Genomic DNA, 14,978 nt, shown 5'->3' on the forward strand with positions numbered 1-14,978 from the left:
TAGAGTGCTTGTTACCCATTCTTCCAGTAGCTTCTTGACCACCGAGGGTGCTTCCTTAGCCGCAGATGTGGAAGCTCCTTTTTCATGCAAGATCGTCAGATCTTCGGATGGGGAAGATGAGATCTCTGCACCTGACGTGATGCTAGGGGTTGCATTCAAGATGCCCTCGTCACCGGCCTCGTTGAGAGGATCAAGGAGATTGGCTGTAACACCCACTATCGCTTTCATTCTGGTGTTATTTTCAGCCATCTTTTGTTTTCGTGTGGTGTAGAGAATGGTATTTGGTTGCTCTCTAGGTGGGTACTATGATTTTGATTCTCGAAATCCCCACAGACGGCGCCAAATTGTTTGGCTCAAAAGTTATCGATATACTTTGCAAGCTTAAAAACAATCAAAAGTAAGAAAGGGTAAATCGTAATCAAATATAATAGACCTAGAGATGAAAAATGAAGTTGTTGTTGTAGATCTAATAGTGATAATATGAACTCAAGAGAAAGTATTCGTTAGAGATAGCGATAGAGAGAGAGTATGAGAAAATGAGAGAGTTGTATTATTCGAGAATCATCCCCCCTTTTTACAATGTGAAGGTCTCCCTTATATAATAAGAGACCTTCCTCGAAATAATCAAAAAGTTACAAAAATAGGTAACGTTTTCCTAGTGAAGACACTGAGTCCTAAACGATGTCGCTTTTGTCCCCACGTCCGAGTCGTACCCTTACGTTAGTTGGCGTATACTCACTGGGCGTACCCATTGGCGTAGAGACGCTGACGGTCAAATTTGACCCTATACAAATGTAATTAGTATGTTTATCTAATTTATTAATAAAAACATAACTTATTACAGATAGCGCAAGATTTAGCCGGTACTAAATACTAATCAAGGCAAATCAAATGTCATATCAATATGAATCACCTAATTCATCATAGGTAAAAAAAATCAACGGAATCAAGGAAATATACAAGAAAACAATGAAGTATACCGAAAGAATTAACAAATAGGTACAAAAATTTTCCAAGTCGCCTACATGGGAAGCAATGAAAAGGGACTTAAAAAAAGCATCGCAAAACCGGAGATGAAACCGGCGCCGTCGGCCATAACTTCAGATCAACATTCTCATGAGGGGATAAGTTCAAATCTACGCAAAAAATCCTCTTGCTACTATTTGACTTTTTCAACACCGGTATCATCTTCTTTCCGGTGACAGGAATAATCAACTTTCCGGCTGCCGTCGACGTTTTATTAATTTCATCACGGTGACGCCTCATATGTCCACCTAAAGCTTGACCCAAAGAAAACTCCATACTACATATAGAACATACATGCATTTTATTCTTTTTGGATTGCACAAGAAAATCCCCGGCTCCGGCAAGTAATTTTGGCCGTTTATGACTTGCCCGGTGGCCGCCAAGAGCTTGGAAAGATGGAAAGCGTTTATTGCAAGTCTTGCATTCGAACTCATTTGATGAAGTCTTGTTGTTTAGACGAGAGTAAAACATTAAGCAATTGGCCATGGCTTCTGCTTCTACTTTTGTGTCGTCTTCTCTGCTTCTTTTCATGGCTATCATAATATTGTTGGAGGAAAAGAATGAAGATACAAAGACCTTTTTTTTTTTTTTTTTTTGTATATACCAAGTTTGAGAGAAATATTAGAATGTTGAAGTGAGGGATATGATACACTTGAGTGTTTGCATATATATATTATATTGTTTTAGGAGTTTAGCCAAGCTTTCCTAGTTGCTGAAAAACGCGACAGGTTATTAATTAGGATAAATTAACAATGTCGTTTGACTTTCCTTGTTGGCTTAAGTTAGTCAACATAAAGAAAAGTTACTCAAGGAAATGCATATTTTAAACGTGGAAAATGTGGAGATGGAATGATCATGTGAACTACAATTATTGAGGGCTGGATTCCTTGAGGTTCCATGAATTTGACACTTCCAAAAGTAACACAAAAAGGTCAGCGTTTTTTTTTTTTGGCTTAAAACTTTAAAAAAAAAAAAAAAAAAAAAAAAAAAGAGAGAAGACATTCGCACAACAATTGTTATTTTTATTTATGTGTACTATATGTTGAATTTTCTTGGTTTCTCCATGTGATCAATTTTTTAGTTTTTGATACAACTTAGTAAAAATCCCAACTCCAACTCTATAAGCTGATTGAAAGATAACAATTAGTTACACTATATCAACATATTATTTAATGCCTTGGTTAAACAAAAAGTTATAAAATAAAGAATTGAGAGTATAACTACATGCCCTATTATATTGAGGTAATTAAGGAAATAATACCTCATTTCAGATCTTCTGGATGAAATAAGAAACCTCTTTAAATTAATATTTCCATGTGATTTTCAGATTTTTTTAAAGCGTTTATTTAGGCTCTGGAGGCCTGCAAATTGATTGCATGTGATCAACTTGCCAAGCAATTACCTCAGAAATATTAGTAAGCAATTTTCAGTTAGCGGTTGAGTTAGAATATTGATCTATGGCATAGTATTAGGTTTTTTCTTCCGAATGTGGTATAGTATCAATTGATTAGGTGAAGTTATTGACTTGTTGTGTATAAATAGAGATTATGTGAAAAATAAAAAATAACAAGCAGATTATGTGATGCACTTGCTAGGAACAACAACAACAACCCAAATGGAATTCCACAAGTGGTATCTGGAGAGAGTAGTGTGTACGCAGACCTTACACCTACCTATGAAGGTAGAGAGGTTATTTCCAAAAGACCCTCGGCTCAAGAACGTAAAAAATGGAACAATAGAGAAACAATAGCAACAACAATATAATAAGACAGTGTAAGTAAATAATACAACAAATAATGACAGAGATCCAGGGATATGAAACTACAAGAATATAATAGTGACAATCCTACAGCTAATTCTACATACCGTATATAAATAAAGAACTAGGAATAGGAAGGTACCCGACTAGTACTACTACTACTACTAGGTGAGACAAGGCAAAATTCTAGACTGTCTATTAACCTATCACCCTAATTTTCGACCTCCACACATTTCTATCAAGGGTCATGTCCTCGGTAAGTTGGAGCAGAACCATGTCCTGCCTAATCACCTCATCCCAATTCTTCTTACGCCTCCCTCTACCCCTCCTCTGACTCGCCACGGGCAACCTCTCGCATCTCCTAACCGGGGCATCAACGTCTCTGCTCTTCACATGACCAAACCATCTCAGCCTCGATTCCCTCAACTTCTCTTCCATAGGAGCCACACCCACTTTGTCCCTAATATATTCATTCTTAATCTTATCATTTCTGGTATACCCACACATCCATCGCAACATCCTTATTTCGGCTACTTTCATCTACTGGGCATGAGATTTCTTGACTAGCCAACACTCGGCTCCATATAACATGACCGGTCTAACTACTGCTTTGTAGAACTTGCCCTTAAGTCTAGGTGGCACATTCCTGTCACACAAAATATTTTAAGTAAGCCTCCATTTCAACCACCCCGCTCCTATATAGTGTGTGATATCCTCGTCAATCTCCTTGTTACTCTGTATAATAGACTCAAGATATTTGAAACTATCTCTCTTGGGGATGACTTGGGTATCAAGATTCACGTCCACTTCTGCTTTATGCATCCCAAAGTATTCTGTTTTTGTCCTGCTAAACTTGAAGCCTTTAGACTCGAAGGTCTGTCGCCACACCTCCAGCTTAGCATTAACCCCGCCGTGCGTCTCGTCAATAAGCACTATATCATCCACAAATAACATACACCATGACACTCTGGATGCTACGCGTCAGCACATCCATCGCTAGGGTAAACAAAAATGGGCTAAGAGTTGATCCCTGATGCAATCCCATCACCACTGAAAAATAATCCGAATCTCCTCCCACGGTCCTCACCCGAGTCTTAGCTCCATCATACATGTCCTTAATCACACTAATAAACGCTACCGGAACGCTGGTAACCTCCAAACATTTCCATAGATGCACTTGCTAGGAAGCCAATGAAAAACACAGTACTTTCTGATTTTTAAGTTCTCTCTATTTTCTGCTGGAATTCTTCTCTGTTTACATTCTGTCAATCAGTTTTCTTATTCTGTTTCAGTTTTTTTTTAAATCTTTTTTCGAGTATTGCTAATTGTTGTTATCCGTACTGTTGTAAAAAAAAAAAAAAAAAAAATCTCTTCTAGTTTAAAGCTGTGGAATCAGATTATATAGACAAAACAATATCACGTGCTTACCTCTTGGAAAAAAAACCAACAGGTGAGGGGAAAGTTTAAAGACATAAATAAGATAAAGAATTAACAACTGCTAATCCTAAAAGGTAACTACGAAATAAAGATTGGCAAAACAGGAGGTGCCGTCGGCCATAACTTCAATTCATAAGATGAAGCTACTGTGGTTGCTGATTTTATGCTGCCAAGTTTGATTCAACTTTAAATACAAGTTCTGGATCTTTTAGGCATCCGAGAACAAAAGTCTAATGTGCAATTAGAATGATAGGTGAACAGAGACACAATAACAACACAAAAGATCTTTTCTTCGAATTCTTACATCAATAGAGGAGTTTCGGCACAATTCAAGCACAGCTAACTTTTCATAACTTCTCTAAAAGCCACAAGTAAATGGAACCACGATTACAAACACAAGCACAAGGACTGAAAAGGCATATTCTCAGGGTAATTATATATACTTCGAATTCAAGATGCATGTTATACACAGAAACACAGAGTTGATAAGGTAAAGATTTTATTGATAAAAGCACCAAGATGGTACATAAGTTTACACCAAAATCAGACAACACCTATAACAGCATACTTCCAGTTACAAGTTGAATAGCACACCCAAATATTGATCTAGACTTTCAACTAAACATTTCTTACACCAAAAAAATAAATTTTGAATACACATTTTTTATTCTAGCAATGTGATTCCTCTTGTCCTCGAAGCAAACATTGTTACTTTCTTCACAGATGGTCCAGAAAATGCATAGAGGGATGATCCACCATAGTTGCTTCTGATTCCTTGATACCTTCTGCCCTTGCCAACTTATCAGTAAGGATCTTATGTCGGGAGGCATAGTCCACGAAATGCCACACAGATTCAGAAAAAGCTCCCAGCACTGTTCAGCAATTTTACAATGGATAAATAGATGATTAAAAGTTTCCAACCCTTCTTCACATAAGTAGCATTTGTTACTTAGGCAGAATCCCCTTTTTTGTAAATTATCTTGAGTTAAATTGGCTTCTCTACTTTGGTAGGTGCTTTGGTTCTCCATAACATTTTCCATGGCCAATTAGATTCATACTGATCATTTTGTTCCTGGAGAAGATTATAACAGCTTTTGACAGAATATCACAGATCATTGCTTGCTGTCCAAACCATAAGATCCTCCTTGTCTTCCTCCACCACTGTTGTGCCAAGTAATTGGAGTAATTGCCCTACTTCTTCCATCTCCCAATCATTAAAGCCTCTTCTAGGATTTAATTCCCAATCTCGGTGCCATTGTCATGTCCCCAACTCCCAGGCAGTGAAATTAACTGCATAAAGGAAAACAAAATGGTTTCTATAAGACAGTTCATTGTCTCAGGGTGCTGCAAAGATAACAGGGCTGATGCATACCGAGTTTTAATAGCTTGTTTACAAGCTTGAACAATCCGTGGCCGACAAAGCAAAAAGCAAAAAGGCCTGTATTGGTTGCAGAGCAAATAATAAAGATTACAAACTTTTTTGAGAATGAAGTAATAAGATTGAAAACTCCTTACGTCAACTCTTTCTTTTGTATGGTAAACTAAGGTATTTTATGATAAGAAGTACAAAGAAGGTACTATAGAAGTACAAAAGAGAGGATCAAGCGCATCATAACAGCATCATACCCTCCAAGAAATTCAAAAGAAAAGATGGACTATCCAGCATATTGCTCCCTAGCATAAATAGCCTGCTGACATCTATTTTCCACAAAAGAGGTAGGTTGTCTCTTTCCTTCAAAGCATCTATTGTTCTTTTCCAATCATATGGTCCACGTGATGCATAATGGGTTAAACTCGTAAGCTTCTCACGTCCTGAGGCACCACTCAAATGACTCCTTACCTCGTTACTATCCGGATGAATAAAATTGTTCTTGACATTAATATTGTAGTAAGTCTCAGAAGAAACTTTTTAAGTTTCAAATGTATTAGCCAAAGTGGTTGGCATATTGAGGCTATAAATGAAAGGAAGATCGATTATCTTCATATTACTATAACATACCGGGTAAATATGAAAGGTTACCCGATTTTTCTTCTATTTGTACTATAAATGTATAAACATGATGATGGTATCACATGCCACAATTAAACTAGAGGTTTACTGTAACAAATATTAGTTGGCATGACTGGTGGGCCATCCCGGTTTAATTATGATGCGAAAAATAATTGAGAATTGACATTGGCATATATTGATGAAATAGAAGATTCTTCAAGAATTCTCTTGTGCTGCTTATTCTCATGATGTACCAGTTAAGGTTGGGATTGAATCCCGTAATTTCTGGAACGAATAGAAGGTGATATATATATGGGCCCAGTCACCTGCCATGTGGGCCGTTTACTATTATATGATTTTAATAGATGCATCTATTGTATGGTCACATGTGTCGTTTGTTTATCTAACNGTTTAGCAGAGATTGTGTGCCTCAAATTATAGCTAAACCATTGGTTATGAGAACAAAATTACCAAAAAGAAATTTGGTATGAGATGTATTATTTAATATAGAGCAGCACTTGTACGCATGTAGACAAGCTATGATAAATTCTCCCCGTTACAATTGGTTCAGGAGCAGGAACCAAATAATTTCCATCTTGAAATATGGATGTGCTATATGATTTAATTGTGATACCACTATGCACAAAGATGGGTTCCCAAAGAAGGTTGGAAAATGTGTTGGTGATCCTAACATTAGGAGGAGAAAATGGGCAGCTGAAACAGTGATACGTGGAATGAATTATTATGAATACATCTAGATCCTCGTACAAGAAAATGTGAACTTATGTGAACTTGAAGTTCAAGTGATAATTCTTTTACAAAATATTGCCAGAAGCATTTGCTGACCCAAAGCTAAATGTCATATTTCAGCTGTTAATGCTCCAAATAGAAAAAGTCCATGATGGATAGATTTAATGACACGCATGAAGCGCAATAGACTAATCGGTTCCAAAGATAAAACTCCTTGAAGAAGGAGAGGAGCAAATGTTCAAGATGGTCACAACAAGGAGGCAAGTGCTTTATAAGAGCACCATGACATAACACTTTATAAGACCTCATGGGAGAGACTCATGTACCTAAAAATAATGAGATAAAAAGATCTCAATAAGTTATGTCTTTAGTGGGTAACGACGGATATAAAATGATCGTCAACGATATTTTTAATATAATGTAGCGCTCAATATTATTAATATTGACGAGGATCTTGAGCTCAAATCTGTCATGGAATTTGGACAGATAAATGATTGGCCAAATGAAAAATATACAATGAAAATTGACTTCATCTGAAAAATATGAAGTTGGACGGATAGTCCCAACAGCTGAAAGTATAAAGGCTATATGGAGATATTGAAATATGATTAGTCCTATATTGCAAAAGGAATCCTTGATATAGATTTGTTTATTCTAACAAATATTGTCAAGGTTTTGTTGGTTATACAAATGCAGGGCATAGTTCGTTGTTCAAACAATCTATTCCATGTGAGCGTAATGCCATATTATTATTCTACAAGGTAGTTAATTGTTGATACTTATTCAAGTCATGCCAAGATAAGCAACTGATAAAGCAAGTGACTCAACACACAACAGACGTGTGACTTTTCTTTGAAGAGATGATTCCAATAATATTGAAGACGATGCTACTTGGATAGCTCAACTGAAAGAAAGATATATTGACGGAGACAAAATAAAGCACATTTCGCCAATTTTTTTTTTTTTTAGAGACTATCTTCAGTAGAAAGATGAAATAGATGTTCAAGAAATCCGTTCAAGTGATAATTTGGCGAAATAATTATACAAGCTTGGAATTCGTCGTCTTCGATAAATAAAGTGATATTTTCATAAGGGGGAGACGCGCTGCACTCTTTTTTCCTTAGTTGAGGTTTTATCCCACTGGATTTTTCTAGCAAGGTTTTTAACGAGGCAGCAAACAATGCGTATTACAAGATATGTGTACTCTTTTTCCTTCACTAAGATTTTTTTTCCCACAGAGTTTTTTCTTAGTAAGATTTTAATGAGGCACATAATCTATGAACATCCAAGGGGGAGTGTTATAAATAATTATCTAGTGGTGGATGTCCATAACTCCTAATGGAGTAATACCCACTACTCTTCTCCATTATCTCCATAACTCCCACTACACAAATACTTATGGAGTTATGGTTGTAACTCCCATACCTCCATACCTCCCCCCCCATGATCTTCCTCCATGATCTCAAATATTTAATGCCATGTTTACTCAAGAGCGAAGACACAAAGAGAAATTATGTCGTCCAAGTAAGAAACTTTTTGCTACTTTATGCTCAACGATTCACTTTTTAAGATAATAAGTCAAGATCATTTTCCTTTTTCCTATTTTCCTTGTACAATTTGCATCTGACCTCAACATAGTGGATCAAGGCATTCTCAGGTTTTTCAAAGTAAAGAACGCAACACCACTATCTAAAACCCCTCATCATGCTTCCACATGCCCGGTTTGGCCTGCTGTAAACACCTTTCAAAAGATAGAAACTCAAAAAAGGTCTAACTGGAACTCAACACCTCAAACGGCAATAATGGAATTCTGAACACCCTCAACTTTTTTGTTGTCTCTTCCATTCACATAACAGAGAACATAGAGAAATTGCCAAAAATTATTTGTGAAGTATAGAAATCTGGGTGCAATTCATTAAAACTAAGCAATCTTAAGCACTCATACTTGAGCAGATTCTCGTTTTGAAATACATGATTTTGCTAAAGTGCAAATGTATAACTTTAGCTTGGAGAAATATCCAAAGTGCAGATGTCCTAGAGTAATTTGGTAGATGAGAGAATCATCAAATTGGGAGGATGATAAGATCACATAGAAAATAAAGAAAAAGACAAGGATGACTACCAAACAGGTATCTGGAATCATCTCTTGAGGTATCAACTGGCACCTCTGCCGGGTGAAACGCCCCTTCAGCCACGGCCCCACCCTCCCTGACCCAATACAACCAGAAAAAAATTTGAGATAAAGTAATATTCCTTAACTAACATTATGAAAAGTGCAGCCAGGTTAAGCAAGGTTAGGAGAAGGTCAACCATTATGTTTAGCACTTACCTTGTAGTGTTGTGGATGGGACACAGCATATTACTACATGAGAACATTAGCTCGCCTGTACCACCTTGCAATAACTAAAGCACCAACCAAATCAGGAAGACAAGTATCTTCTCGCTTGAGACGCCTTTTCTACCAGGAGAATAAGCCCAATAAGAACTATACAGATTAGCCAAAAATTTTATATGAACTAGATGATTATGTCAAACTGATTGTGCATATAACAAATATTCCCCTATGAGCAGTTCAACAACTGACTCCTTAGAAAGATTGCAGTTTGACCTCAATTTAAAGCAACAGTTAGAAAGCACAGACCAAAACATAAAAATATTCCACAGGCAAGTTCAGCAGTCAACTTCTTAGTCTTGATAAATTCTCAGCCACTTAAAAATGAATTGAAATTCTCATAAAAATACCCATCTATTATCCATAAGGAATGTGTCACACGACCAACCTATTGGAGTTAGTAAGGAAGAGTTATATGTTTCAGCATATTAGCACCATAACTGAGATTCTGTGCCAATTAAGCTATTGTGTAGGTTAGACATCTCATTAACACATTGCATGTATATAATGGAACCTGTGCGTGTCTACACACTCAGCTCCTTTTGTCAAAACACATAAACTAAACTCCAGCTTAACAAATATAAAGCATGATTCTAAGAGACCATTTAAACCTGAAAAAAGACAGAAGGAATTCTTTCAAGTACTGCTATTAGCAAGTATAAAAAGAAGAATGAGTCTTCAATTCATTATCCTAGTGAATTCTTTGTTTACTCAATGCAGCTAGATCTTGTTTTACAAAAATTATGCAGTCTAACAACAACTATACTCAGAGTGTAGCAGGTTCCAAGTCCGGATAAAAGAAGGGTTGCGGTGGCAATAGACTTGAGCCTTGGGGTTTGCTCCCTTTCAAGGTCTCAAGTTCGAAACTCACTGGGTGCAAACAATTTCTGAGGGCCATCGGACTGAGTAAAACCTGAATTAACCGTGGTGCACTTGCGGGAAACTCCTTGCCGAGGGCCTGTGCACCCCCGGGATTAGTCGGGGCTCTTAGAGACTCGGACACCCGGTGCAAATCAAAAAAAAAAAATGACATCATCGTGCGTGGAGTTTAACATGTTACCAATTGATTGACATCGTAAAAGTAGTGAAAAAACTTTGTCAAGCTTATTCAACTTGTTTGTTATTTGCTCCAAAACTTAATAAGATGAAGCTAGGAACTCATTCCAGCACATATACTGCATTCTCTCTCTCTCGCTTTATTATTATTCATAAGAGAACAAAAAAAAAAAGAATTCTCCCTTTTTTTTATAAGGAACATATATGAGAACCTGCCTGGAACAGATTCCAATATGAAACAATAAATTGCTATAGATTTTCCAAATGCCAAAAAATTATCCATAAACCAACAAACAGCCTGAAATGGACAAATAAAGAATAAGAAGAAGATTACACCATCAGCGTGAAATTAAAATTTGCTACGATTATATATCTGCTCAAGCCCCACTTGTGGGAAACTACTGGGTTTGTTGTTGTTGTTGTTGAACATATCTTCTCAAGGAATAATTCAAAATGCAAAGGAAACAATGGCAATTGACCTACTTATAATAGGGAAACATGGGAAACAGATACAGAAAAACACCACATTATAGAATCACCAGCAGATCTTAAATCTAACCACCATCCACGGTAATGAAATCCAAATTATTTGATAGCAAATGTGGGCTTACCTAAAGTTATATAGAATGTACCAAACAAAATTCACTACATGTCTACATCTTCCAACAACAAATCTTCAATGAAGAACTGCAAAGAACATATCATCAACTCTTTTTTCCATCAGAAAGACGGAATTTATGCAGATTTGAAGCTCAGATACAAACAATGTTAAACTGCAAACAAAATAGGAAACCTGTGATATGAGAGATTTGCCAAGATTTCTGGGAAAGCAGATGCTTACAGTATCCCCATTTTATGCCCACTTGAATGGCCACAAATCCCAGCATCATCTTTATACATATGGAAGCAAGGGATGATGCTTCAATTTTTGGCCCTGGAATACGCATGGGACTGATTAATAATATCCTCAAAAAGGAGCTTCATATGCTGCCAAATTTTTTATAGACAGCAAAATTCTGTCCATAAATACACAGTTCAAACCATTTAGTAACATTGGGAAGTTGTGCAGAATTAGAGCTTATATACAAAGATTCATAGGAAAAGTAGATAAGACTTAAAGTTTCTAGTCCCAAGTTATAACCACCATTTCATACAGCTAAGCAAAATTACACCTGAAGGCTGTACAAACTAAATATTCAGATAAAAAACTTCCAGGCTTATCCTTGAACTATTTGCATCAGTTAATCTTCAACTACAGCCTACATTAATGGGCATGTGCCCTCCTTCAAATATTTTGGCATCTAGTCTGCAAAAGCTCCTCGTACAATCATTTAAGAGGTACGAAAGAACTTTAACACACACTTCAATGAAGGATACAGTGCACTATCATTCCTATACCCGCTGTTGCTAAAACATCATTCGCATCTCGTATATTTTGTGCTACATGATGCTTTGGATCTAAAATAGATATTTCTAAGGTGGGCAATGTAGTCCTATACTGCGCATAGGAATCACAAGATAAAAGTGAACTGAAGAAAACCCTGACCGCACAAGGACATGAATCAGTACAGTCACTCACCATGATATGTTGATACATATTTCCAATATAAAAAAATAGATACAAGATCCCATACTACAAAAGTGAACAGTCAGAAAAACTGTATTAAACTGAACCTCCAAAGTTACAAAACATAACATGACATCTGGCTTTTTACAATTCTGTTAGCAACAGGAACCTAACATAGAGAACAAAAGAAAGAAAAACATTACAGCTGCTATTTGATATAATATGAACCTTTAGAAGAAATTAGGTTCTTTAGCTCCATCAAATGTTCATCATTTGAAATATGCAGTGTTATACGAAGATCGGTTAATAATGCTTCTTTTTCCCAAGTTAATGGTCCATAAGCATATAATGCCACCAGGGTGCAGCGATAAGCATGCAACTCTAATCTATGAACACTTGTTGCCAATTCCTCTTCTGGAGGATTATTATGACTTTTCTCCTTATATCCTGAAGGACCTGAACCACAAAACGACTCTGCATCACTACAAAGGCCACCTGACACTCGACGTGAAACTCGTGGAAGATGACCTAATAATTCGTTTGGTCTCTCACTAGTGACACTACAACTACCAACAGAGCAGGCATCGCTATCAGAATCACTAGGTTCCAAGCTTCTCCTAGGGGAAAAGCCAATGACACCACCTAAATCTTCTCTCTCGAATTCATTAAATCCATTTGATCTAGTGTTAATGGAAGTATGCACGTATTTTTCACCCAGAGTTCCTCTTGGGTAAGCAACAGCATCTACCTTTTCCTGTAAGGTCACCAGAGCTGCTCGTTGCCTGCGATTATCTGTCTCAATTGCTTGAAATTTCTGAGCATTCCCATAAAGTGAATCAACACCAGATGTGCAATAAGGAGACATTCTCTTTAGGGATCTTGATGAGATTAAACAAGACTCTTGTCCTCTATTTTTTCCTTCAGTGGCTAAACCATCAGTTTCTCCAAGAACTTTAGTATGTGCATCAAGTTGCAGCGGCTGCGACTTCATCTTCCGATTATAATCTTGAGCTGTAATTTTGTTAGATCTCTGGGTCCCAGCTTGATCACAACCCTACAAAAGAGAACAATAGTGAGATCAGGGAGGGCAAGGAAGAAATAGATTCTGAATTTTTTATACAAATTATTGAAAGATACACCATATGCATCATATATAAAACTCACCTGCTTATTAACACAAGCACATCAAATACAATACAGTGTAAGGACAACTAAACAGACATACAAAAGTGTTCCCTCGTTGCATAGACGCTACCGAAACTGCCATCAATTAGAATAATAATTTATAATTTGATTTGATGCGTATAATCTAGAACACTTAACCACTAGGGTCAAACCCACTTCCCATATTATTCAAGCTACACGGACTATACCTTGTCCAGTCCATTTTTGCTACAGAGACCGAACGCATAGAGACACATATACACAAATGAAACAGTTCTCATAAAAAGATCTAGTTAAAAACATATATGGACTCAAACAAAACATAATGGATCTGACGTAGACAGCAATACAAAATAATCCTGTCAAATGAACTTTTTCTAATTAAAAACAAAGGCAGGGAAAAGAGCAGATAAATGATGAGGCAACTCCAAGTTACTACAAATTTTTATAACAAGCTTAAATTTCTCTGTAAAGCCAAAACATAATAATAAAATGAAAAATAATATGCACCTTTCTGATAAAAATCCATTTGCCATCTTTCCAATTTTGTCGAGCTCTCATGCCTGATATATGAATGCTAAGTTCTAGAGAGCAACCAAGTAGTCTCACCAAATAACGATCACGTGGTAAAATACTGAGCATGATGGCAACTTTCCAAGAGCAGTCATTATATACCTCCACAATGTCCCCAGGTGCCCAAGTCTCCACACACTGCACTACAGGGGGGCAGGGCCTTATCATCTTCCTTGATACCCTTTCTTCGATATTTTCACTTTGCATTGGTGAACCAGAACCATATCTAACACTGCAAGAGTGGCCATTACCAGACACTATCTCGGCAGCACGCCATGAGATTGGCACCTCTGCTCTGTTCATTACTTCCACCTTATCACCCTTTTTGAACCTCATTTGAGCAAAATTTCTTTCCAACAGCCACAACCTGTGATAAGACGAAAAGTTATAACGCTAAGAAAAATTCTGTAAATAGATTCTAATACAACATAAGCACTGAAAATTAAGTTCAAATAGACCAGAGGAGAACATGTTTGAGTTCCAGTCAACGCAACTCTAATATGTTTACTGTTCACACATTATACCAAAAACTCAGCAAACTGATAGGCTAAATATCTCAAACCTAATCTCAAAAAACTCATATACAACCCTCCTTCATTATACAAAAAGGATAAGTTAAAATAGACAAAAAAGTTGACCATAGACCCCGAACTAAAAAGAAGCCTTCACAACATCTCCATTACCTGAAAAAACCGTTTAATATGCCAAATCGCCTACAAATTAATTGCAATACTGAACCAAGTTGCACAACTGTTAAACCATTAGCTCAATATCTTTATGGATTTTCGAGATTTTTGGATTTTTATTGCTATTTCTCGAAGAAATTAGGATTGATTCTCAATTAAGGAAAATAATCCCAATAACTCATTAAAAGAAATTCTCGTAATTGGTTTAAAGTTGTGATTAGCAATAAACAAATTCGATGAAATTCCCTAGAACAATAAAAATGAAAATATTCAGATGAAATCTCATAGAAGTCGTGAACTGAAGTTATGAAATTTCAAACCCTAAAAGTACAAAATAAACGAAAAATTTAATTAAATTCGGATCATGAATAGCAAAAAAAATCAGTGAAATTCCTAAAAGTTATATAAGTAGAAATTTCGATAAGATCAAACAGAAGTAATCGGTTGAATCTTGCGGAAATTAACACCCTAAACAATGTGTGGGGGGGGGGGGTAGGGGGTTAACTTTAGACAAAAGTAAAAACGAAAAAAACATAAACCAAAATTGTAAGTAAAAGTAAATTCGAAGTTAAGCAAGA

General features: G+C 36.5%; 2 protein-coding genes across 4 annotated transcripts in view; both read right to left on the minus strand.

Annotated features, from left to right (window-relative positions):
- Positions 1-871: 871 nt before the first annotated feature.
- On the minus strand, positions 872-1,684 carry LOC109206004 (zinc finger protein ZAT11-like). Its single transcript, XM_019368769.1, has one exon. The coding sequence runs from the start codon at positions 1,564-1,566 to the stop codon at positions 1,048-1,050; it is 519 nt and encodes a 172-aa protein (XP_019224314.1). The 5' UTR covers positions 1,567-1,684; the 3' UTR covers positions 872-1,047.
- A 3,020-nt stretch (positions 1,685-4,704) lies between these two features.
- Positions 4,705-14,978, minus strand: part of LOC109206006 — a 10,749-nt gene continuing 475 nt past the window's right edge. Inside the window, exons 2-7 of one of the 3 annotated variants that reach the window (XR_002064772.1) lie at positions 13,652-14,081; positions 12,726-13,031; positions 11,022-11,344; positions 9,292-9,420; positions 5,595-5,660; positions 4,705-5,512 (exon numbers count right to left, since the gene is read on the minus strand). Coding sequence is in view for 2 of the 3 variants with exons in the window: in XM_019368771.1 (XP_019224316.1) it covers positions 12,186-13,031; positions 13,652-14,050 (1,245 nt within the window). In the remaining variant the exon portion in view is untranslated. Of the gene's footprint in view, positions 5,513-5,594; positions 5,661-9,291; positions 9,421-10,313; positions 11,345-12,008; positions 13,032-13,651; positions 14,082-14,978 lie in introns of those variants that run through there. The other 2 variants (XM_019368772.1, XM_019368771.1) reach the window with 2 other exon arrangements.

Source organism: Nicotiana attenuata, unplaced genomic scaffold, assembly GCF_001879085.1.
Source record: "Nicotiana attenuata strain UT unplaced genomic scaffold, NIATTr2, whole genome shotgun sequence".
NCBI lineage: Eukaryota > Viridiplantae > Streptophyta > Magnoliopsida > Solanales > Solanaceae > Nicotiana > Nicotiana attenuata.

Coding starts and splice junctions, on each gene's coding strand:
- LOC109206004 (XM_019368769.1), bottom strand. CDS start 1,566: ATGATAGCCATGAAAAGAAGCAGAGAAGACGACACAAAAGTAGAAGCA.